This window comes from Dreissena polymorpha, chromosome 8, assembly GCF_020536995.1.
Source record: "Dreissena polymorpha isolate Duluth1 chromosome 8, UMN_Dpol_1.0, whole genome shotgun sequence".
NCBI lineage: Eukaryota > Metazoa > Mollusca > Bivalvia > Myida > Dreissenidae > Dreissena > Dreissena polymorpha.
Genome location: NC_068362.1, coordinates 577,798 through 604,893, shown reverse-complemented (window position 1 = coordinate 604,893; position 27,096 = coordinate 577,798). Strand labels below are relative to the sequence as shown.

Below are 27,096 nucleotides of genomic sequence, written 5' to 3'. Positions count from 1 at the left end.
GTAGAGTGTTATTGCAAATTGCAAAGAAGGAATTGATATGATGATTATTTGTGCCAATTTATTTCGACATAACATTCTGTCTGTGTTATAGAAGGTGGTAGGGGTAGTGCTAGATTGGGTGTGTGTGTGTGCGTGTGTGTGTGTGTGTGCGTGTGCGCGTGTGTGTGTGTTTGTGTGTGTGTGTGTGTGTGTGTGTGTGTGTGTGTAAGTGTGTGTGTGCGTGAGTGTGCGCGCGCGCGTTTGTGTGTGTGTGTGCGTGCGTGTGCGTGCGTGTGCGTGCGTGTGTGTGTTTGTTTCAGGTTTTGTTTGTCAGTGGAACGTGGGTGTATGGAGTGGTCAGTGAATTATGTTGTATGTGTTGGCGGGGTGTATGAGGGCTCATTTTCTTCACTTTAGTAGGCATCATACACACATCCTCACCCATTTTGCATTTGCTTACGTTTATAATGATGTACAGCGTTGCTTTATTATCAGTTAGCGAAGAAACTATTTAGAAAAGAAACAACATTTTTGTTGGCATGAGGTGTGTATGTGTTGGCGGTATATGGAGGCTTTAGTTCTTCACTTGAGTATACATAATACACATATCTTGGCGTATTGTTGTACTAAAAGAACGTGTATTATGATGTACAGCGTTGCTTTATTGTCAGTTAGCGAAGAAACAATTTAGAAAAGAAACAACAGTTTTGCAACCAATGGAGTTTATTTCAGTTGAACTTTTGAGGCTCTTAGCCAATCATTCTGGGCTTGTACAGGCTGTCCTCAGCAGGTCTGAGAGGTACATTGCAGTCGTTTTTGGTACAGCAGAAGGTACACTGGAAGTCCACGTGTTGGTTGTTTTTATCACGTCACATTTGTCCTCATCAGATGATCCGAGGTGCCATTTACGATAGCACGTGTCAAAGTTACCGCACCTGAACATTATTCGTAACATCTGTTTAATATGAAGATGTCATGTGAAAAAATATTCCGAGGCAGCTTGTCATGTAAATTACTACAAGAATTAAAATATTAACCATTAATTCAATGTGCATATGTCGAGATCTTAAAGTTTTTATTTTAAAAACATTCGTATGAAATGTAACATAGGTTTAAAAATACATCCTCGTATAATATTTATTCATATTGAAGGCTATATAACGTATGAGACACGATGCGTTATTTAATTTCTTCACACGCTTTATTTTACATATTTTCAAATGAACAATTACGCACGAATAGTTAAAACTATATATATAACAATATAACAATGTAGCATACCAATTGGAGAAACAATTGACGCTATGCATGACCTACTAGTATTTAAGAACTTTCACAATCATCTTATTACTGTTCATCAACTATATGTACAGCCCTTATTCTTACGTCCTATTGACGGTTTTGGTACCGTCCAAATGGTTGGTGATGTGGTTGATACAGTAGTTGTTAGGGTAAAGGCATGGTTTAGAGAAATGAATCTGTTCGCAGATCTGGATCGGGCCTGCACACTGGTGACATTTGGTTGTAATAAATGGTAAACAAAGTGATGTGTTAACAAGGCAGCTGACTTGATCTTCCATAAATACATGAATACACATTCAAGCGAAAAAGCCTTAAAGAGGAGTAAAACTGAAATGAATATATTTAAATGACATGTAATAACGGTTTCTTGTACATGTTTTCGTAATTTTACTCAATTTTTCAAATCAATAACTTAATATAATGCACTTACTTGTCTAAGTTCCTTACTGGAATGGCGGTGGTTCTGTAGTCTTATTTAAAGAAAAACATATATAAACACAGACGCATAGCATAGAAAAAAAACGCACATAAAATGTTGTTACATTTCGACAAGTTTTTTTTAACTACAATTATTCCTTTTTTATGCAATAGCGATTGTAAGTTAAGCTTTCAAATCGATCAACATTTAAACATTTAGTGCACTTTTATCAACACATAAATTAAGTGTTTGTAAATTGTATCCTTTAATAAACCTGTTTTTATTATATTCATGCGTACCTGTGTAGAAGGCGCATTTATTGTTGGCTGCGTAGTCGTCATTGCTGCTATTGGGAATATTAAAATTGTAACACTATTAGATGTGTAGGGATGACGGGAAACTATCAAAAGAGGCACATAAATGTAATAAAAATCGTTAAGATACTTTTTACCGGTTAACTTTAATGTTTATTTATTTGGGAGAGGGGAGGAGAAGATGGAAAGTAAATGACACATAATACACAACATTATACAATACATTATACACTGATCATTGTTATGTTCAATATTTTGGCAAAAGTTTCACTGTCGTAAACACTCGACAATAAGTTTTTTGGATTTGAAATTCAGTGATAACAAGCAGTCACGTGTTTCTGTATCGAATTCTTGTCAATAGAATCTTTGTGCGGTGGGTTGGAACAATTATTATATATCATTAAAATATAATCACTACGGCAGAATATTCGAGATTAAATTTAATATCAGCAACATATGAATCTTGTACAATTTATTACATAAGAGTTCGCATATATTTGAATTCGCAAGCTTTTTAAGTTCTCTTTACCTGGGGTTCCTTGTAGCAAGCACAACGCAAGGAGAACTACAAAAACAACAACAGAAATATCTATGTTAGCATCCTTGTATCCGGAGAGGCGCCCCCCGGAGAAGTGCCCCCGCCCCCCTTTTTCAGCAGAAGGGCAGTTCTCCGCCCAATTAAAAACAGTGAGGGGGCAGTTCTCCGCCCAGTGAAAAATCTTTGAGGGAGCACTTCTCCGGGCCGGCACCTATCCTAGAGCCTAACATACTATGCGTGCAATAGGTGTTGATGTCGACGCGACCCTTCTATTCGTCTGACCGCACGAAAAGTCTTTGTTTATGCCTATCGATCAGTAACTGATTCTGAATTTCGGCATTACGAGCTGTTTTTTCTTATGAAGAGCTTTTTAGGTACTCAAATGCCGTACTTCATATACGTGTTCAAGTGTTTTGTTTTACCTTTAGCAGAGGTCTATCCCCCGTTATAGACATCTCTTCCTCCCCCCCCCCCCCCACACACACAAGTCGTAAATATGATGCCATTTTCACCAAAGTTTAAGTTAACAAAGGAAATATCTGCCCAATCATCAATTGTTTTGATATTACCACTTTGGAAATAAAATTTCCCCAAATCAAGAAAATTCCACCGTGTTCGTAAGACATGCGGTCTCGGTCAATGACCTACCGTTAAGATATGTTTGCAGGCGCATCCAAGATGCACGAAATACACAGTTTTTAATGACGCCAAGTGTTTGTACGTGTCTTACAAACTAAAGACATTGGCGATTAATCTTTTTTTTTCTGCAGTAGTACATGACAGACATAACCAAATAATGGTGTACTTACAAATGACTTTTATTTCTTGCCTTTTAACCAGTTTAAACATGCAATGTTTTGCATTGACTGTTTCGAGGCTGTGTTCGCACTTTTAGCACTTGTTTGATGTTAAGTTTTGTGCTGGTTATTGTGTTGAACTGGCGATTGGTAAGATGCCTTTTATAGGACATTGCATTATTTCTTCATTTAATAAATATCAAAACGAATAGAACGAACGTAATATTGCGGACTGAAATATTCTAACAAGTATACACTATCCTGTTATGAGATTGCATTCGAGAGATATTTCAGCACTGAACAATCCCTTTAATTTGCTCCGACCTTCATCGTTCTTTGACAAACATGGATGACTGCATTCTTATCAATGAACTGCAGAAAAGGGGTTCCCCAACATGTTTATATCGAGTCTTTGTTGTGGTCATGCATTTTTTTGAGGATTTGTTCACAATTTACAGGCCCATTTGTTTCACACGAATCAGTTTTATTTACACTTTCAAAACCTTAATTGTATTAAGAATATAGTTATATCCATTTTGAATGTACACATGCACATAATTCAATAATTTAGTATTTAACAACGAATTAAAGTACATGCCTTATGGTAACATTTCATCATGTGATCAAATATTTATTGTATTTTTTCGGGTGGTTAATAGAGAAATATCAGTTTATTAAAACTGACAATGCACTGTTGCAAACAGTGAAAAAATAACAGTAACACTTATCGATAGTGTTCACTGTGTTGCTGTGAAACTTCGTTTTTTTATGACATGATGTCATTATTTTAACGTCATTTTCCAGTTTAAATACAAAAAAATCATTTGTAAGCATAACATAGTGGCTAGTGAATCAATCGTGAATTTAAATCGATATTCCTCAAAATCCATAAAACATTAAAAACATTTAAAATAGCAGATACCAACTTACCAATCAATGCCATATTGATTTATGTCACTATAAATGGTTAATGTTTGTCTAATTTACACGGACTGTGTTTGAAGATAAGACGAGAGACGATGCCTTGGTTTTGTACACGGAGCAAAAAATGAAGCCTTATTGACACGTTTGAACAGCAATACAACGAGATTGAGTATATGTAGTAAATGTGTAGTAAGTTATCATCAAGTTATGCGTGATGCTCCTTTATGGCTATCGCCCGTTTTCAAGTTACAAAACGCCTCTTTAATTTCGAAGCATCTTGTGCATAGAACTTTGTATTTATATCACATGGAAAAGACCGTTTGATGAATTAATATGAATACTGTCAATTGTATGATTGGTGGTGAAGTGAATAGATGAGGCTTAATTGGTAAATGAAGCTAAGTGGTGTTAACATACACATGTGTATGACACCTATAAACCAGCCCGCAACGCAGGATGCAATAATTAGATGCACGTAAAACGATTGCAATAAATGATTGCTATGATTATTTAATGGTGTTTCTTTTTTATGCAACCGTCAAAATGATATATTTAAGGATGTTTTTTGTGGGGCGTATAATTTAATGGAGTAATCCATCGCGTAAAAAAGTATGTCAAGTTCGGATACTCTCCCCTGCCTAGAAGCTCTTCATCAGCGTTGTTAGCGGCTAACTTCAATAGCATTTTCACGTAGTACACGGCTATTTTAACTTCATCATCATTTTAACTCTGTACACGGTTTATGTAACTCCATCAGCATGTTAAGACTGTACAATTATATTTAACTTCACAAGCTTTTTGATTTTCTGGTCGGCTATTAAAACTTTGCTATCACTTCAACGCTTTAAACGGCAATTGTCACTTTATTAGTATATTTACGATATGAAACTTCTTCAGTATTTTAACGTTGTGAACATTGTAGAGCAATAAGACACGTTAATCCATTTATGCCTAGCGTCTAATAAAAAGGCCTTGGCAAACAGCGTAGACCCAGATGAGACGCCGTATGATTCGGCGTCTCATCTGGGTCTGCGCTATTTGCTTAAAGGAATTTCTGTAAGAAATATTCTAAATATAGAAATAAATATACTAGACATCCCTTATTTCGGAAATAAATTGATCCAATTTAGAAGGATGGGAGAGTCCATTAGGCATAAATGGGTTCAGCATAGGTTGTTAATACGTTAACGATCTACTTTTTATAAGTTGCAAAAACAGACGGTTTCGCTCTCGTCAAAATTTGACAAGATTCAACACGAGCGGTCGTCACTGGACCTATTTAGATTCAAGTATTAATACTGTATAATGTACGTATGAACTACCGCTATTGATGGCCAACAGCATGACGCGAAAATAATACAGTTACTGTGAATATACCTATAGTTTAAGCCGCAGCTTCAATTGGTTTCGATTTTAGTTATCCTATGTTCATATTTGCGTTGTATGATAGTTGGTGATATTTTCATTTTCCACACTTTAAGGAATAAGACGCGTTCACTAAACTTTTGTTTCAGTAACAACAATGTCCGTCGGATGTATGTATGTTTAAGCACAGTGTATCATTTAGATCTATTGTATAGATGTTTGTATATAGCCTAGCGATCGGGAGGTCACGGGTTCAATCCCCACTCTGTGAGCGTTATCTAGATCTTCCACAAAGACACCAAGTAATGGTTATATGCCCATGAAAAGGACTCGAGATCGTTTTTACAAGCCTGAGGCATCGATGCAATCGAGTTAAAATAAATAGGTTTAAACTAAAACAAATATTATTCTTATTCGGCTGATTTGATGAACAAACACATTTTAATCTCAATTGTAGATATACGTTTCCGGAATTGAAAGTAGAAACTACATATGGCAAACGCAATGACACGAAATTCATTGCATACTCATATATATAATGTTTCGTGGCATTGCTATATGTTAATGTTATAATGTTCCATCACTACCGGTATGTTAACAAATGCAAGAAATTATATAGAGGATATTTGTTGGATTTGGTGGAATACCGATTTTAGTTGATGAGTGATCTTAAATGATATTTTCACGAGTGCTGCGTGCCACGACTGAAAATAGGTTTTTTCTATAATCACGAGTGAAGAAAATCGATATTCCACCAAATCTAACACATTTTATTTTTATTGTATGCTTACAAATGAATAGTTGTATTTTTGCCATTCCGGACAATATAATTCCTCTATGGGCGTCCCCAGGTATTTTGAAAGAAAGCTCATCCGTATATTTTTATAAACATCAATGCAGAGTAGTCTTCCTTGGTAAAATTGCCTTTAGTTGGGGGTCACAATGGGGAAACCAAAGATGTCTAAAAATAGTTCCGGTAAAACAATGAAAATTATCGATTATATTCACTGTTATTTTTCACTATTTGAAACAGTTAAATATCAGTTTTAATTCACTGATAATTTTTATAAACGATCGGAAAGTGTTCTGCAGGGAAATTAATGGATAGCATTTAGCCATGAAATTAATAGCACCATTGTGTTGCCTGTTGTTTACCTTAAATCACTCTGTTAAAAGAGCATTAATTTTGCCATGCTCTTGTTTATACTGTAGCAAATTGAATTGATGTTTGGTAGAGTTTAAAGTGAAGAAATCTAGATGTAAAGCAGCATTCACCTGGGCGCGTAATAAGATGAAAGACATTTTAAGCGATGATACGCCAAACATAGATCTTGCGAAAGAGTTTATTTGACAAGGTTGAAGAGGCTATGGACATGGCAATACAAAGTGTTCAAGACCAAGGCTTAGTGGTGAAAGATTCAACATAATTGGCAAGTACTTTGAATGAAATTGACACTTTTGAAAAACATTATGATGAACTCTTGAGTTTATATGATGAAGTTTTCACAGTAAGCTCTAAGTCTAACCACCAAGTAAGCTCCAAGTCTGACCACAAAGTAAGCTCCAAGTCTGACAACACAGTAAGCTCCAAGTCTGACCAAGATCATGAATCAACCCATGAAACCGGTAGTAAATCAGATTCCGCATTAGGCAAAGATATGTGGAAAGAACTTCAAACAGTGAAGATCCCCATGTTCACTGATGACAAGTCAAAGTACCCTGCATTGAAGGCAACTTTTCATGCATGTATTGACGAATCGCCAAGTACCCCACAATTTAAACTTCTGCAATTACGTCAGTACCTAGGTGGCGAAGCGCTAAATTCTATTGAAAATGTGGGACATTCGAAAGAGGCATATAATGCTGCAAAGGAAAAGCTTGATAGGAAATATGGTGGTTCCAAAAGAGAAGTAAACCAATTCTTAGATGAGTTAGAGAATTTCCAGCCGTTAAAGAATAAATCGCCTAAAGAACTTGGAAAATTCGCTGATTAACTTGACATTGCAGTTATTAACTTAAAGGAAGTAAACCATCTTCATGATCTTGAAGGAGGATCATTATACCACCGTTTGTTAAAGAAACTGCCACAAACCATGTTAACACGCTATATGAGAACACTCCATGACAAGTTGTTAATTCTGTTGAAATATTGAAATATTGTTGAAATATTGAAAACGTTTGTGAATGAAGTAACGGAATATGCAGTCCATGCAAATGAGACTATTTATGGTTTGAATCTCCAAGAAAACCCGCGAATGAAACCCAAAAAGACCTTCTTCCTAAAAACAGACGCAAGGCAAACACAATCTGTTAAATGTCCAATTTGCAAAGAAAATCACAATGCATGAAATTCAAGGCTATGAACGTAGGAGAACGATGGAATCAAGCAAAGGATGCTGGACTTGGCTTCAGATGCCTTAAAGGTAATCAAATTGGAAAATAAGGGACAGTGTGGAATAAATAGTTGCACAAAGACACACACCAGACTATTACATAGAGTTTTTTAAGAAGATGTCTCGAAAACATATAGTTCTCATAATAGATCAAGTATTGCTCTGAGAACAATTCCGGTAGTAGTATCAGCAAGCAATCGTGAATTAGTCATCAATGCATTGTTAGATGATGGGAGTACAACGTCTTATCCAAACGAAGAGGTTGCATGTGAATTACAACTCCAAGGTGAAAGAAAAACCATTGAGGTTAGTGTGATGAATGGAAAAAAAGATAGATCCAGCACAATGAATGTTATGTTCAAACACCAGAGCTTAAACAGAGAATTTGAACTTTCAATGGAAGCACAAACAACAAGAAATGTTACTGGGAAACTTCAAACAGTGAATTGGCAAATAATGAAAGAGCAGTGGCCACATCTTAAAGACATACCATTCCCAAGTACTGGTGGAAAGAAGAAGATTTACTGATATGTCTTGACTAGGCGCACCTTCATAGGTCATTTGGAGAGATAGTAGGTGGTGATGGTGAACCAGTGGCTAGATTGACACCACTTGGATGGACATGTGTTTGATACAATAAATAGAGAGAATAATCATAATAGCACTAACATGTTTGTGTCCCATGCTAATAATACCTTGGAGACTTCATTGAAACAGTTTTGGGAAGTTGAAAGTAAAACGGAGTGTAACCAAATGTCACTAGAAGACAAGAAAGTACAGATACAAATAGAAAACAGAATTGAACACAAAAACAATAGATACATAGTTCAATTACCATGGAAATCAGATAAAGAGACATTATCTGAAAACAAAAGTAGTGCCTAAAACAGACTATATGGCACTGAGAAAAAAATGAAGAAATCTCCTGAATTGAAGCGGGAGTATAGTGACATTATAAGGAAATATGAAGAGAAAGGTTTTATTAAGAAGGCTGAAAGAAAATACAATGCAAAAGGATGGTATTTGCCACATTTTGCTGTAGTGATGCCAGAAAAAGAAACAACACAAGTTCGCATTGTGTTTAATGCATCATCCAAACATGAAGACACAAGTTTGAATGAGTACCTAAGTACAGGTCCAAAATTGCAAAGAGAACTGTTTGATGTGTTGCTAAGGTTCAGAAGAAATCAGATCGCAGTTGTTTGTGACATAGCGGAGATGTATTTGAAAGTTGGCCTAGCAAGTGAGGATCAAAAATACCAAAGATTCCTATGGAGAGAATCACCAGAAAGCCCCCTCGAAACATTTGAATTCACACGTTTAGTGTTCGTAGTTAACTGATCACCATATTTAGCCCAGTATGTATCTCAACATAATGCTTGTTGCATGCTGACATATATCCGATGGCGGCTGAGACAATTCTGAAGTCTACTTACATGGACGATAGCATGGATTCTACGAAAAACGTGACAGAGGGAATAGAATATGTAGACAATTGAGAGAGCTGTGGCAGAAAGATGATATGCATGCCAGGAAGTAGATTTCAAATTCACTAGAAGTGTTAGAAACAATACCAGAAGCAGATAGAGCAGCAGAAATAGATTTGGGAACAGGAAATCTGCCAACAACTAAAGCTTTTGGAATATTGTGGCAAGCAAAACATGATGAATTTATATTCAAAGTCGGTGATGAATGACCATGCCAGATGAAATCACAAAGAAAAATGTATTGAAGAATGTTTGTAGGATATTTGATCCTTTAGGCTTTTAAGCGCCATATGTAGTGCGAGGGAAACAAATCATGCAAGACATCTGGTTAAATGGGGTTGACTGGGATGAAAACGTGAGAGAAGCAGAGAAGTTGAATTTTGAAAGGTGGTTCGAAGAGCTTAAACATTTAGATAAGATCACGATTTCACGTTGTCTCAAAAACGAGAATAATCAAACACGGCTGAAGTCAATGTCAATTCATACATTTGTAGATGCGTCATCAATTGCATATAGAGCAGTTACATATTTGAGATGTGAGTATGAAAATGACGATGTGACTGTACGCTTTGTAGCTGCAATAAGTCGTGTTGCTCCCACAGAATCTACTAGTATCCCAAGACTTGAACTACTCGCAGCAACACTTGGTTTAAAACTGACATCAAGGATTTGCAAAACTCTTGAAAAAGAAATCAAACAAGTAACATTATGTTCGGACAGCATGAATGTGATATATTGGATACAAAATAACAGCAGACATTTCAAAACGTTTGTTGCAAACAGAATTGAAGAAATTCACAGAGTAACAAATCCAAGTCAATGGAGATATTTTCCAACAACGAAAACCCAGCAGATTACGTGTCAAGAGGTTTACCTGTAAACAGTCTTGCTGTTGCGAATAATTGGTGGGAAGGCCCCAGCTTCCTAAAAGAAAGTGAAAACGAATGGCCAAAGAGCAAAATTGATGTGGATAATGATGAAAAACTTGAAATGCGAAAAACAGCACAAACAAATTTACGTACATTTTATGTTTCACAAGAAGAGTGGAGACTTAGCCCAGAAAGATATTCAAATTGGGCAAAACTTGTTAGAATTCGAGCATGGGGTCATTCGATTTGTTGACAACTGCAAACTGAAGAAAGAAGATCGAGTCCGTGGGCCATTGAATGAAGTTGAAATTGAAGAAAGCAAGACTGAAAGGATAAAAGAAACACAGAGAAGATATTTTGCAGAAGAGTATGATAAACTTAGTAAGAATCAGAAAGTAGGAATTTCCAGAAAACTGATCAAATTGAATCCAAGATAAGACACCGAAGGGGTGATAAGAAGTGACAGTAGACTAAAGTACTCTGACTTTCTTCCATATGACACAAAATATCCTGTGTTACTACCCAGAAAGAGTCCTGTTACAGAGCTAATTGTGAAAGATGCCCATGAAAAGAACAATCATAGCGGAACAAACCAAACACTCTCTGATCTGTCAGTGAAATACTGGATTGTAAATGCTAGAGAACAAATAAAAGACTGAGAAAACAAGTGTTCGGAATGCAAACGAAGGAAAGGTCATCCAAAGGATCAAATCATGGACTCTCTACCAAAAGTGAGAACAAGAATAATCATGAAATCATAATCATGCGTGCATTTAGTAATGTCGCAGTAGACTTTGGTGGACCTTATATTACAACCCAGGGAAGAGGAACAAGACGAACAAAGAGATACCTCTGTCTATTAACATGCTTATCAACACGCGCAGTCCACCTAGAAATAGCCTTTCGTCTCGACACAAACGCATTCTTGAATGCATTCTGAAGAATGGTGAATAGGAGAGGTTTACCCGTTTCAGTGTTTTCTGACTATGGCACTAACTTTGTCGGGGCAGATAAAGAACTAAGAGAACCAGTGCAGAATGTAGACAAAGACCAAAATCAAAGAAAGTGCTGCTAACCGAGGAATACAGTAGTTTTTCAACCCTCCTGCGGCGCCACACTAGGGTGGCGTACATGAAATATTGAATAACTCAGCAAAACGAGCAATATCAGCAATCTTGACCTTAGCTGATATAGCCGATGAAGAGCTCATCACAGCCTGTACTGGAGCTGAACATTTGATTAATTCTCGTCCACTAACGTACCAGTCTGCGAATGTTGATGATTGCACACCGCTTACTCCAAACCATTTCTTGTGTGGACAAATTGAAGGCCAGTGTGCTCCAGACTCAGTTGACGACACAGATTATAGCCCAATTAAACGCTGGAGACGTATACAAGAACTCCCGAAACACTTCTGGAAACGTTGGTTGCGAGAGTTTCTGCAAATGTTTGCTGGCAGAAAGAAGTGGTTTCAACAACACAGAGACTTTAGGATAAGAGACGTTGCTCTTGTTGTCGATTCTGAGCAGCCTAGAGGTCGATGGCCGCTTGGTAGAATAGTGGAGATTTTCCCAGGTGCTGATGGTCATGTTCGCACAGTCAGTGTTCGTATTGGACAATCAGTTTTGAAGAGATCAGTTACAAGATTTTGTTTAATTGTGCCAGATGAAGAAGATTAGAGCATGAACTCAGCTTCAATACTAAGTGCAAGTGTAAATAAGCTAGTTGAATGTTGGTTGTTGTGTTAAGTGGCATAATAATCCACAAAGCAACCAAAGTTATTACTGTTAGGTGTAAAAAGTTTTATATGCAGATTTGCAATTTGACTCAGAGCGCATAATAATCACTGTGTATCCATATTTATGGGAAGACAAACATAGTGAACATTTTGTGAAACTAAAGGACTTGAAATTTTTGCTTTATGTCTTGTAATTACATTTTAGTTTTCTATACATTGTATGACATTTTCATGATAAAGAATGTATATTATTTGTTGCTTTTATTACAAACTTTTATCAGATATATGCATGTGAAATGTTATAGCTTTGCTTATAAAAATAATTTGATTGTGTGTAGTTAAGAGGTTTGGAAACACGTTCAATGTTAAAGCAAACGCGTTATTCAATACCATAGACTTTAAAGAAAGGATTGGGTGATTGAGAATTTGGAGATTAAAGTGTCTTGTTTGTATTGTAGTATGATATTAGAGTAAACTATAGTTAGTATAGTAAAAGTAACGCTTCCATTGAATCTATATAAGCAAATAGTACATAAGATATGTCATAATGTTAACATTTGATAGAATACAGTATAAGTATTAAACTTACGGCATTTGATAGAATATAGTATATGACATACTTTTGAAATTTGACAGAGTACAGTTAGCATAAGCAGTTATCATACATCTGTTATACTTGACATTTTGATAAACTAACGTTTATCAAGGTAGGGGAGAATGTTCTGCAGGGCAATTATTGGATAGCGTTTAGCCATGAAATTAATAACAACATTGTGTTGCCTGTTGTTTACCTTAAATCACTCTGTTGAAAGAGCATTAATTTTGCCATGCTCTTGTTTATACTGCATCAAAATGAATAGATTTTTGACATTTTAAAAGCTGTTAGAAAAAGCTTTGATAGACTAGCAGTTTAGTTTAGTTTTTGGTTTTATAGAGAAAGGATATACATGGAAATATTTTATAGAAACAATAGAAGCAATAGAAAATAGTTGTTTAATGCTATATATGAAAAGTAAAGTATTGTTTGAAATATTTAAATAACAAAACAGTGTGAATAAAAGTATTATATAGTTAAAAGTGCAATAGTATGTGTGTCTTATTATGCTGAGGTGGATTAAATACACCATATAGAACAGAAAGCATAAAATAAATTATAGAAATTTGTCTTTCTCCTGCGAACTATATCTTAGTGCATTAACATTTTCCGAAAAAGGGGTTTGCTATCAAAAATCACGTATAGGGCTCGAAGGAAAGCAGTGACGCTATGCTTCTGTTAATATAAAGCGACTGTTGCATCCACCGAATCAGCATTGTCTTGAACCTTCATTTAATACTTTTATTGGTTGCCTGTTTTGCCTGTAATTGTCCAACAGAAGAAGATGAGGTTGAGGCTTATCCACTAACCTTGTGCAGTCCAGCGCGTAAAAATATAGGAAATATGAAACTCCATAGCCATTTCAGGACATAAACTGCAAAATTATGTGCACGTCTTTCAATGTAAGCAATATATCATCTGTGAATACGTTGCGGGGCAATTTTTACATTAAAGGGGCCTTTTCACAGATTTTGGCATTTTTTAACTTATTCATTAAATGCTTTATATTGATAAATGTAAACATTGAATCGTAAAAGCTCCAGTAAAAAATCAAGAATAAAATTAAAAAAAGGAAAAGAACATTGCCCGGAGCAGGTTTCGAACCAGTGACCCCTGGAGTCCTGCCAGAGTCCTGAAGTAAAAACGCTTTAGCCTACTGAGCTATTCCGCCGAGTACACATACTCAACGTATTTTATACCTTATATAAGCAATCTTCGTAGTTTCACAAAATTTAACGACAAAAACAGAACTCTCCAAATTATTCAATCGTTTCGCGTTGCAACGCTTTATAATTTTTAGGTTTTAAAATCGTCAAAAGATGCATATAATGGCTATATTAGACCATGGTAAATGTTCAGTATTACTGTTTCCTCACAAATATCATAACTAAAACGAAAATTTGCGAATCTGAAACAACTTTTTTCAATTTTGTCAATTTACCAAAGCGTGAAAAGATCCCTTTAAATGTATAATATAACATGTGATTAACAGTATTTGGACTAAACTGAAATAATGGTAATATTTTGTCTCGAAACGTACGTACACGTGTTTGGAAACCAAAAGTCTTACTATTGATTTATATTGCTATTACTTCTGCTGATTATGAGCATTGCTTTTGTAATTCATGTATGGTCAGTCAGTCTTGATTTGTTCGCAACTGTAATTTTGATGTCTGAGTGTATATGTGGTCCATTTATAACATTCAGATTTAATTTATGGTTTGTATGTCATGTAATAAGATCACTACCAACATTATTAGTACGTATTATTTTTGTTACACACTTAAAATGAATTTAAATTTCACGAACAATAGTAATGTATGCACTTTGTTACCTGCAATAAGTATTGAATATGAATGGCACTGGCTCGCTTGGAATAGAAAACAGTGACACCATTTTCACAATTTGTATCATTTTTAGCTAATCGTTCTTATTCGGAACTTGCCCACAACTGGTTTTTCCGCTAATTTATATGAGGTTCAAATAAAATTGACCTAGATCCGAGGGGTTGCGTATTGTTTTTCAAACTAAAATGACCCGAAATCTTTTGTAAGTACCAGAATATTCATGTGACACTAGGGTAATAACGGTAAAAAGTTGATTGTACCTAACGTTTAGTGGAGTTCCGAATACAGTCTAGTGATGCATATAACATAATGAAACAAAGCCATCTAATAAATGCTCATACCGTTATGATATTAAACTATTTACATTTGACATATTTGAAACGCGGTTGATTGTAATGATTTTTAAGCGACTTAAATTGATATTTTGCGCGCAGAATGAGAGTGGATTGTAATAGTACAACAATCACCAGTAACTTCACCCTTTGCATGCTGGGAAATTTGTCGTCTGCTAAAAAGTCGTCTGCTGAATTTCTAAAATTAGCATTTTTTCCGATCTTTTTCAAAGAATACTATAAGAATAGCAAACAGCCTGGATCCTGATGAGACGCCACGTTCTGTGGCGTCTCATCTGAATCCACACTGTTTGCAAAGGCCTTCAAAATTCGGTTCCAGCACTGATAGAGTTAAGGTTGTCGGTAATCATTATTATGTCAGAAAACAACCAATGCTCTGTAACACTATATCTGACTGCACATATTTTTTACTTTTATATAATATAAAATGCTGGTTTAAATATAATTACATATATGCTTATAACAATTCAACCACTTCGGAGCATTTATTCCTAAACGTTCACAAACAGAAGCCACGTTATTTGCCAACCATTATTGGTTTGTACAGATGGTTCTCGGCAGGTCGGAGCGGTACATTGCAGTCGTTATTGATACAGCAGAAGGTACACTTGAAGTCCACGTGCTGGTTGTTTTTCACCACGTCACATTCGTCCGCGTCTGCTGTGTTTAGGTACCAATCACGATAGCAGGTATCAAGGTTACCGCACCTTAATTTTGAAAAAAAAATAATAGGTTAACGGTGGCATTATATTTTTAACATTTTCAAAGTGTATTTCAAAGAGATATGTGTTCATTTTCATATTGTTTAAAAAAGAGCTGTCAAGACAGCGCTCGCCTTTTCTTTCGCTTTGATAGTGTTATGTACATTTTTCTGTAAGTTACCTACTATTTCTTCTACTGTATCATTAGTATTATTATTATTTTTATTTTTAAGTTGATTATAATAGTAAAGTCTAACGGCTTCCAAAACTATCCATATATAAAGTTATAAGGGCATTGTAGAAGTCATATTGTTCTTCTGGTGTCAGCAAACGGAGATTAATTATGAATGAAAACAATCAATTTCTCAACGCTCTAAATTGAAGTTAGTGGACAACATAAAAGCGCCCTGAATGTAATAATTTGGTTATTAATAACCTCCATTTCTTTGCGAAGCATGTTTCTTGAAAAATTGTTTACCGGTATATGATATGAAACAACGTATTTTATATTATTTGCCCGAACTTAAACAATGCTGTCAACTTACGTCCTATTAACGGTTCTTGTTCCATCCAAATGGTTGGTGATGTGGTTGATACAGTAGTTGTTAGGGTAAAGGCATGGTTTAGAGAAATGGATCTGTTCACAAATCTGGATCGGGCCTGTACACTGGTGACATTTGGCTGTAATTATGGTAACCAATTAAGGTTGCGTTATTTAACCTATATTTGTATACACAGTTAAGAGGCCATTGAACGAAAATGCAATAACAGGAATTACAACTCAAATAAATCTATGTATTAAAATTACACATAATAACTGTTCTTGTAAATGTTTAAGTTATTCATTTTTTAAATTAAAAACTAGTAAGTTAATATATAGAGAATAACAAGCCTCGCCGTTATATTATTCTAAGCCTTGCCTGATATATTACAAAAAGATCAGGTAGTAACCTGTTTTTCTGTCTACCATATCTCCAAGTCCCCGATTTTAAAGAAATAATAAAAAAAATCCCTAAAAAGCTGCAGTTTTAACGGGAAAGAATATGACTTTTGTCCTTTGGCGTGTTCAGTATGACGTCCTGAGCACGCGCGCTCAATATTTGTGTTTTGTTTGCTGTTTGTGTTACATTTTGTGTTCAAAATATATTACACCTGTGTATCAAATTGTTTGTTTTGTTGAATCTGATTCGATTTTACTAAAAATGGTTACTTTATAGTTGATTCTGAGTAATATGACCATCATCCACACATGACTGATATAAGAACTTCCTGTTGACCATGATATAAAAAATATATCAGGCAACGTTATATTAGACAGATATTAATGCGGTGGTATGATAAAATTCACTTACTACTTTCAGTGCCTAACTGGAACGGCGGTCGATCTGAAGTCTTAATTAAATGAAAGTTTGAATTATCCATTGGTGTAAACACATTTTTTATTATAAATTAAAATTTGACAGTGTGTGAACAATATTGCTATTGGTGAACATGGAACTAGTCGTGAGCTAATTTACAAAAACCGATGATTCTGTATTTATTTGTTACAAAATTAAATGTTAAAACGTGATTAATAATTTAAAGTTTTATTAACGATGCATATACATTTTTAGAGACTCACTGTGCTATCTTCCGAACAAGGGTGTGCACTGAGAACAATGTCATCAATTGCTATGTCACCAAGGAAACCAGCACCGACTGTTCCCTCGATAATTATCTAAAAAAAAATCACGTTGATATATTATATTTAAAGATTAAAGATTAACTTATTGCGAATGTTGCGAATAAAATCAAGATAAATTATTTAAGACATTGAACAAAACATTTAACGATTACCATTTAAAGAAAACTCACATGAAAGTCAACATGAGAATCAAGTGTCACGTGAGCCTGTTTCCAGTCTCTACTTTGGTTTCCAGATAATCCCCAAATGGTGTATCCGGGAAAAGCGTTGTTCTGTGACATGAACACCTTCAGTGTTCCGATGCTGGCACCGTTCATGTTATACCAAAAGTGAAGGCATTGCGGCCCCGATTGCACAGAAGGAGCCAGCAAGGGGCTTCCGAACCAGGCCTTGTCATCCTTGGCTCTCGGTGAGCTTGACTCTATGAAGGCGTACATGCCTTCAAAAACAAACAAAATGTTGAAACTTAAAAACATATTTATTTTACTATAGAAACAGATGAAATACATTTAAAAACATTTTCAGAAAGATCGGAAACTCCAACAGAAAAAGGTATATACAAGACAAAAAAAATCTTAAGAAACCCGGCTACTCAAGTTGTTGAAAACATCGTGGCTAGAGGGTAATACTCGTTTATGGTTTCTTTATAAGACTTAGCAACGACATTAGTGTAACGGTATGTCAGGTGCATAAAATGTTTATAACAATGTATTAACTTATGGTAATCACTTATATACAAATATGTTCCACAAATGTGACGTACTTGTTTTTTTTGATGCCATTACCACGACTTAGTAACTCGTAACAACGGCCGATACAACACAATCAACCAATTTAAACCCATGGTTCGAATGGTTCGAAATGAATGATACAAAAGAGGATATTATAAATTTGGAATGTATAGATCGGGGAGATTTGCGTATTTAACTGCCTTTAAAACTAGGTTTATTCTGGTTTGGTAATTATTTCGGTAATTATGAGTGATGCATCATGCACCCTTGTATCCGAGAGCTAGGCGACTCACGAATCTCGTGCCAGTGGCAAGCTAGTTGTACATGACGTCCTTTGCTAGGCGCCCATCATATATTCGGCGCTCGTTAGCAGGCCAGCGGAGGCGACGTTTAGTGGAGGGTCGTCCAGGTTTCACTACCGCACAGCAGGGTGCTGAGGACACAGACCTGATATATTTATATTTTGGTCTTTTCCGTCAGAAGCTTGTGCTACAGACTCTCTTTGCGAGTCTAACCATGGTAGCTGAAAAAATATCGATTGACAGGTATCTTCTGATGGTGGGCCCAAGGTGTGTGAAGTCGTCGACATAATTCGACTGTATATTCCCCTACCTTGATGCATTGTACGTCTATGGTATCCAGACCCATGATGTTTATCGTTTTTAAGACGGACAGTGAGCCTAAGTCTGCGCATGCCTTGGCAAAAAGGTCTTTGAGTCTCTGAAGTACCTCCTCGATATGCGTTGAAATCGCAGCATCATCCGCAAACAGCATCTTTCTGACACGAGCGAGGTTTAACAGCTTCTTGTCAGACCTGGTGTGATGAAAGATGCCATCAGTGGAAGAGTCCACGGCTTTTTTAAGCAGCAACAAGAAGAATATGCCGAACAATGAAGGTGCAACCCTGCTTGACGCCGCTACTGATGGGGAAAGATTCAGACGATGACCCTTAAAAAACAGCGGTTCCTGATATGTCTTTATGGAAAGATACCACCATAATTATCAGCCTATGGGGGACAGCCGATCTTCTCTAAGAGGCCGAAATACCATGTTCGCTGCACTTGGCGTATTGTGAAGATCATGTCAGCATTGTGTCTGATGTCGAGGAAGCCACACTGGGACTCATGGAAGATTTGTGATGCAATGGTATGGATTCGGTTTAGAAGTATGTGGGCAAAGATCTTCCCATGTTCAGCAGAAAGATGCCTATGTCGTTAATCCGGTCACCCTTGTTCTTGTATATGGTGACTATAGTGGCATTCCGCATGTCTTGTGGTACAGCGCCTTCCTCCCTGCTTAAGAACAGACGATAATGTAGGGGCTGGAGTAAGGTGGTCGATCCACATTCAATGACCTCAAGTAAATGCCGTCACTTCCCTACGCTTTATAATGCTTCTATACTAATACTTTTAACTTGTACTCTTTCCAATGTTATTGCCGATCAATCGATGAGAACCAAAGGTTTTTTGACGGCTTTCTTTTCTGTAATATTGCCATTATATATATGTCAACACAAACGAACAAAATACCTGAGCATATCAATAAATGTTCGATTAAAACATCATGAAAGTTAATACATTAATTTTTGTGGTCGCAATTGAAATCAATAGGCACCTGAAGCGTTGCCAAAGGTGTGGTCAGCTGTCGGTCCAGTGTCATCTGTTTCACCTGTGGGTGTGGGACCTTTATATAAAACCCAATCAAAGTTATCTCCGGCCATATTGTTCCAACCACACGGACCATCATCAAAGTTACACGTGCCTGAAATGAAAGTTTCATCAGTTGTTGATTTAGGGTTGTGGTTGATACATGCGACCAAAAATGTGTCATGGCATGCAATTATTAAGTTGGAGATTTAATTAACAACATATCGTATTTTACCTTATGATTTAAAAAAATGTTACTGGAATACAAAGAAAGCGCACGTTTGGACCATGTCCAACTCAATTATATTACTTACGTTTCAATTCATGGTACACATATATTGAGAAAGCTTAAAATAGACAATGTTAAAATTATTATTGGATTCCTAACGAACGTTTACCCAACCAAAATATCTAATAGAGAAAACTTCATCAACGTAGTCTCCAAAGTGAACCCGCGTTAAGACACGATTTAGTTTTTAGTTGTTCGCGTAGCGAACAGCTAATGTTGTTGACGAAATTGTCAAGTCAGTTCGCTGTTATCAACGGAAAGCCTACTACCCGCCACATGTGCCGCATCTGCCGTATTCGCGCGAGAAAGAGTTGTATAATTTATGCAAGAGGTTTTAGTTCTTCAACTATATGCATTCACAAATGGAAACATTATGTGAATATCGTGTTAAATGGAGCTTATATAGAAAAGAATCAATAAACAATGTTTGTATTATATTTGTCGCGGAAGAGAATATTTATGAATGATTAAAATAGTCCACTATCTGCTGCGTCTTAATGACGTAGTACAGGTTATTCATAATCTGAGGCTATTAATAGATTCGGTAAAACAACGCAATAGTTTAAGGTTACGCTTGTTTATATTCTCAATTTATAAAACGTTGAACATGTGTTCAACAATAACTTCATGGATACGATAGACAACAAAAAAATGCTTCATACTCGCTAAAACCGAATATAAACATCAATTAAATATAACAAGAATTATATGATTCGTAACCTCGTTCATGCTTTTACAGCGGGGTTAAATTTGATATTTCTGGGAAACGTTCTTTTGTTCTCAACAGATAGCGGCGATCTTTTGTATTTACGGTTTCTAACAGCGCAATAGTAGAAAGTTAAGCTTGTTTATATTCACAGTTCTCAATTTATAAAACGTTGAACATGAGTTCACCAATTACTACAGGTATACTATAGACAACCTCAAAAATGCTTTATAATCGCTAAAACCGGATATTAAAAACAACTAAATATAACAAGAAATATCTTTTAAAAAGGTACTCTGCGAAATGCTGACTTTGAAATAAAGTTTGCAATTTACGTTTTTAAATAAATAAATTGAAAAAAAGGTTAACTATTGTGAGTTTTTTTTTCACTTGAAAGTCGCATATTCACCGCATGAAATGTGTGTTATCATTGTCAAACCACACATTAGTGTAAAAAGATTAATTACTTACTGATCACTTTGGGCAGTGGTGTTGTTGTAGTAATTGTCGTTGTTGGCGCTGGTGTCGTGGTTGAAGTTGTTGTTCTTGGTGCCGGTGTCGTTTTTGTAGTTGTCGTTGTTGGCGCTGGTGTCGTGGTTATCAATAAAGAAAATGTATTGCGAACATTGCGAAACAAAAGCACATTTATCATGTTCTGTTGATTACAAATAGAGAACCTTCATCAACGTCGTCTGCACAGAGATGAACGCATTAAGACATGGTTAAGTTTTTTACCATGCCATTAAAAAAGTATCATGTTCAGTCTTACTTAATGCCAAAAGTCCATTAAAACAAGTGATTATGTCAACAGTTTATCTGTATAAAGGTTTTATCTTCTTTTATAATATAAGTGTTTTCATCATATCTTTAATTTTCATGTAATGTAATAACCAGAACACTGTGCAATGCAACGACACGAGGTTTTCAACGTTTTACATATAAATTCACATAAATGGAAAAACATGCGCAATCCCATGATAAGACTGCATAAAATATGCCTACACACACTTAGAGCTCAATACTTTCATCAAAACAAAACTCATTTAGCGGAAACAATGTATTTATTAAGTAGCATTGATCTCGACCATTATCCGACTAGCCCCAAATGCAATTCAAAACATTTCCTACGTGTAAGCATCAACACGCACAATTGCATGAGAACACTTCGAAACACAACTTATTGAGGAGAAAAAGTTTCTCTATCTCATCAAAAGTAACAATAACATTGACCCGACTGGCACCAAATATAAGGACAAATAGGAAAAAATATACATTTCCAAGTGTGTGTAGACAAAAAGGTAAATATGAGTTGTAATAACAGATGAAAATGGCATAAAGAATAATTATTTATATTATTAAAGAGTGCACCTGATTCAATGTAATAACAAATGATGTACTTTAAAGCTATGTTATCCACAACATATATTATGCTCTTGTCTGTTACTTGTTTTAGCAAAAGGTAAATAAACACGCTTAAGAGCGTACAAAATACAAGAAAATTTACTTTTAAAAATAGAAATTTTCAAAAAATGTATTTATATTTCTAAAGAGTTGATGTATACACGATTCATATCTTTGATTGCATGAAAGTATTGTGTCACTTTGCATATTATTTATGTATTTTTTTGCAATTTTAAAATAAAATTGTGTTGAATATTTATATACATTAGTCTAAGTTGACAATTTTCCCCAACTCGGGATGTGGTCAGCTTTAACCAAAGAAGCATGATGTAAACAAACATTTTAAGGGCCACTATTTGATGTCACACTAAAATATACAAGTTTGAGTATAATTCAGCGTAATTATTATCTTAATCAGTTTAGATAACGCTACATAACTACCATGAGAGCCTTGGGCTTTGCGGTTTCAAAGAAGAAGATCTTTTAAGGACAAACTGATAACTTATTTACTTAATGATCGATTCCGTTTGCTAAAAGTATGTGAAATAAGCGCAGATAGATTTCTTGTAGCGCATTTTATATCTAGTTATTTTTTATCGTAAGTTAATAAACAAGTATAACTACTACAACTTCTATAAGTCTAAGATGAATTAGTCGATTATAAAGTTGGAAAAATTTAAATTGTCAGAACACTATCCCAAATATGTACACAAATATCTTAGAACCACATAAATGGTCAAGCTCAACATTGCATACAGTTAAAGCAGTTTGTTATCAGAGACCATTTACAAGTCTTAAATCTCTAGGGTTTATGTGGTTGTTGAACATATATATAATATCTCATAACCAGAATAAGAAAACACTTCAGTCAAACTTTTGAATGATCCCAGAAAATGCGCTTTGTCGGTGTATGGGTTGAATGAATGTATGGAAACAATAAACCGAAGTAAGTGCTCTTAAAAAGATGAACGGATAGACGGGACAATATACGCATAATCCATTGATAAGTAAGATGCCTCAAAGTGTTTAATTACATAGGCTTATAAGTTTCAGATACCATGCACAGCAATAAATGATTCACTCTTCACGAAAGACCAATAACTCCCAAGAACAAATGCACAGGTCCGATCTACGTGTTGTCTACAGAAATCAATTCGAACTTAATATTGGGTAAAAATAAACAGTCATTTTAATAAACATATGAAAAGTTCCATCAAATAAACGGTCTTGGACAAGCTGTGACATTACATCATTTAGTATAAGTATGTTTCAAGGACAATATACCGTCAATTAAACGATTTAGGATAAGCTGGGACATAACATGATTTCGGATTTACCAAGGAAATTGCATTTTAAAATCAATTACAAAGAAATATTTAAGCCCGTGTGTATCCATGTTAATCCTGCATAAAACACTACATGAACACGAATGACGGACGAATATTAGTAATTATTGGAAGATGAAGTGATGAAAAGAAAGACATTCAGAATGAATATGTCATTCTTTATTACAATTACACATTCTCGCAAGATGACATGTCGTTCCCAATTTGATTGATTTGTGTAGAGAACCACTATACAATGTACCTGCGAAATATAACAACTCTGGACTGTGTTATTTCAGCGACGACATGGTTAAGCTCTTTTGCTTTTAAATTCTATATTCACTCATTAATTCTCTTATACAATTTCTCAAAACAATATTACTTTGAGCATCGATAGAATAAAATAAGATGTATTAATAAATCAAATGCATACACCATCATTGGTAACAATTGTACACTTGAGCTACATGTTTACTTTACATTATATTAGTTTTAGTGCAGTCTTGTATCTTTAGTCCACTTTCAATATCAACGCAAATGAAAATCTGTTAAGGTTTTATCTTAAAGGTCCGTCGTTACACAATGCGCAAAAGCGATTTGATATCTTTTTACAAACTAGCAAACCTTAGGCATGGTCCTGTCCCAATGAAATGGTCGACGTCGGAACTTTTAATGCGTCTTGCACTCTCAGATGCAAATATGCGGGGCTTCCCATGGGCCCTCTTTCAGTAAGTTTTAGCGAACGAATACCTCAACAGGTATACTTAGCATATAATGATATTGAATTCCATGGGACCCAATAGTTCGTCACGATATATTGGACCCAGCCTTGCACAAAGACAAAATAAAAACGGTCTTATAAATATTCTGTTTGTACTTATATTTTGGTTATTTCGTACACCATAATACATACATGGATTGTATTCTCTAATAAGTTTATCTTGCTTTACGTGCTTAAGATCCCTCTCTTGTTGTTACCATCGTCTAACATGACAGATTAGTTTGGTTGGAAAACAGTTTGACACAATGAACACCACATTATTAGTTCCATAATACTATCACAGAATAATTGTCATATATATCGTCACACTATCAAAACTTCTGGTACACGGTAGAGTGCGACTCTGTCATTGGATTCCCAAGCGAATTTTGCCTTGCTCTTTGCCCATGTGTAAGGTTCAAACTGCACACAACGTACCCAGGACTCCTAGCTAGAAACCGCAGTTTATATCTAAAGCGTATTGGCATCCCTCTGATAAACTGCTTTACAGTGATAAGTAGGTATAACATTAAACATGCGCGATTACAAATGGAACCGACACACTTCAAGTACCTACTATCATTTGAACTTTAGACGAGCGTTAAATTTGAACGCATTATCTTTCCTTCATACTACGGTCTATTTACGCGAATTGTTTTTGAATCAGGACATGAGCATATCTTTCACTGTGTCCATATAAGGTTATGGTTGATAATAGATGAACATCCATGTTTGTTACAATGTTATGTTACAATTATAAAACAAACAAAACTCGGGAAATCAAACTGAACATTTCGTAATATCCACAAACAATTTAACAAAAAACGTAAATGAATAGGAATCATGAATAAAAAGTTGCAAACCAAATACAAACTGTTTAAAGGTTATACATACCAACAAGATCTGGGGGACATGTGAGCTTGTTTGCTGCAAACCAAAAACACAATCATTCATTAAATCAGCTCTTTCGCAAAGAAACTGTCATAAGCATAATGTCTATGACAATACAATTGGAACTTCTGAGCAATAAGAACTTCGCAAATAATGCAACTCGAGTAATCATTATTTGGCACTGCTATTCAACAACCCAACCACCTATTTATGCAGGAAGCTTGAAGCTGGTATCTATTTATACGCATGAATACTTAATGATCGATGAAAATAAAAAAGGCATGGTGAAATAACTATTTAAAGTACATCCAAGACCATGCCTTTTGAGCACTTTCATTACGCGTTAGACCCATTTATGCATGGTTGATGTTTGAAGGCAATCTGCGTATCAGATTTTTTTAAGAAAATGACAGGACAATGATAACTATGAAAACCTCATTAAACAAAAAATGTAGAAATATCGTGCCGTCTAACAATCATCTATCCAGAGTTTAAAATTGAAGGTTTTTTTTCTATCGTTTGAATGAAATGCTCCGGACAATAAATCACACAGTAGATAAAATGACACATAACACTATATATATCGACATAATAAATGCAGTGAGAGAAATTCTTAAGCACTGCCTTCCTAGCACACAAATTTCTCAATCTTAATGATGTAACATCATTCTCGTCAGTTTTATTCAAATTGTGAGAAAGAAAATGCAAAGAAAATCGAAAATTGGAATAAATATGTAATGCATGAAGTTGGAAGTTTATCTCTTAGACACTGCTATCCGGTTTGCATCCATACTTTGACCACCTATTTTGTAATGTTTGAATTGTTTAATATAAAAAAATATTTAACAATAAATGATATTATCAAATATATATTAAATTTAAAGCAATTTACTTTCTTAGTTTGTAATGAAAAAAGTATGAACACATTTACCGAAATAAAATAAAATTAAAAGTATCATTAATACGGATGAAAATCAATCGTATGCATTTAAAGTAACACATTTCAATATACCTATAGATTCCACTTCACCGGTGTCGTCTAGTGGTTTCCAGTTACAGAGATGGCTGTCACAACAATGAATCGCTTGATCTTCTAGAGGAACGCTTTGATTTATGTAAAGCTGCTGCGAGAATATACATTTCTGAAGTAAAAGTGTATACTTATTATTTCACTTAAACATGTAAAAAGACTGCTGGATATAGAAGCTTTTCTCATATAACGTCTACCCCTGAAAATATTTTACAAAAATCTTTTACATGGAAAACTACTTTGAACATGCCTTTGACATAATTTGCCAGCAATTCGACCCGCGATTAAAAAAGTTTATGTGTATACAAAGTTTCATAATACGATCTTATTTTCGTATTAAATCTATGTGTGCAAATCTATTTTAACATACATGCATGATATATATTGTTCAACACAAGTTATTTCAAGATTGCAAACAAACAGATATCAAATACGAAATACAACATAGGAATGTAATGCATATATATATAATAGAAGTCCATGGCATATAAAGCATATAAGTAACTAAAGTATCTCTACTTAAACAATAACATGTAGTTGCGTTATGAAAAAATATATTATTTATACATTTTCCTATGTGTATAGACAAAAAAGGAATAGGGAAGCATTAATATGTGCACATTATTACAATTTATGACGCATAGGTCCTGCAAATAATTTTATTCATGTAACAGTACGCTATAAATTGTATTTGAAAAAGTTGTGAAAAAACACTAAAAATCTTAAAACTTAAAGATACTTTTTTTGGTTAAATTGACAAAATTGAAAAAATGTTTAAAATTTGCAATTTGCTAGAAAATACTTAACATTTACCATGCTCTTAAGAATACGTTATGTGCATCATTTGATTAACAAGCATTACAAACGCGAAACGATTGAATAATTCGGAGAGTTCTATTGTTATCGTGATAATTTGTGACATTACGAGGATTGCTTATATATAGTGTAAAATATGTATCAGATTACATTGGTACGGATGATCGAGTAGTTGAAGCGCTAGACTTTTACTTCAA

General features: G+C 35.0%; 2 protein-coding genes across 9 annotated transcripts in view; both read right to left on the bottom strand.

The window, feature by feature from the left end:
• The window catches only part of LOC127841009 (MAM and LDL-receptor class A domain-containing protein 1-like), a 142,517-nt gene that overhangs the window by 24,779 nt on the left and 90,642 nt on the right, over nt 1-27,096 (bottom strand). The window contains exons 8-16 of one of the 8 annotated variants that reach the window (XM_052369500.1): nt 26,066-26,195; nt 25,057-25,089; nt 21,148-21,261; nt 19,650-19,796; nt 17,475-17,743; nt 17,242-17,337; nt 16,973-17,012; nt 16,166-16,301; nt 15,388-15,626 (exon numbers count right to left, since the gene is read on the bottom strand). In XM_052369500.1, the coding sequence (XP_052225460.1) occupies nt 15,437-15,626; nt 16,166-16,301; nt 16,973-17,012; nt 17,242-17,337; nt 17,475-17,743; nt 19,650-19,796; nt 21,148-21,261; nt 25,057-25,089; nt 26,066-26,195 (1,155 nt within the window). In that variant the 3' untranslated portion in view covers nt 15,388-15,436. Of the gene's footprint in view, nt 1-15,387; nt 15,627-16,165; nt 16,302-16,972; nt 17,013-17,241; nt 17,338-17,474; nt 17,744-19,649; nt 19,797-21,147; nt 21,262-25,056; nt 25,090-26,065; nt 26,196-27,096 lie in introns of those variants that run through there. The other 7 variants (XM_052369495.1, XM_052369494.1, XM_052369499.1 and 4 more) reach the window with 7 other exon arrangements.
• On the bottom strand, nt 685-1,574 carry LOC127841014 (uncharacterized). The gene is made up of 2 exons (XM_052369507.1): nt 1,366-1,574; nt 685-914 (listed from the first exon to the last, which is right to left on the bottom strand). The coding sequence occupies exons 1-2, from the start codon at nt 1,557-1,559 to the stop codon at nt 737-739; spliced, it is 372 nt and encodes a 123-aa protein (XP_052225467.1). The 5' UTR covers nt 1,560-1,574; the 3' UTR covers nt 685-736.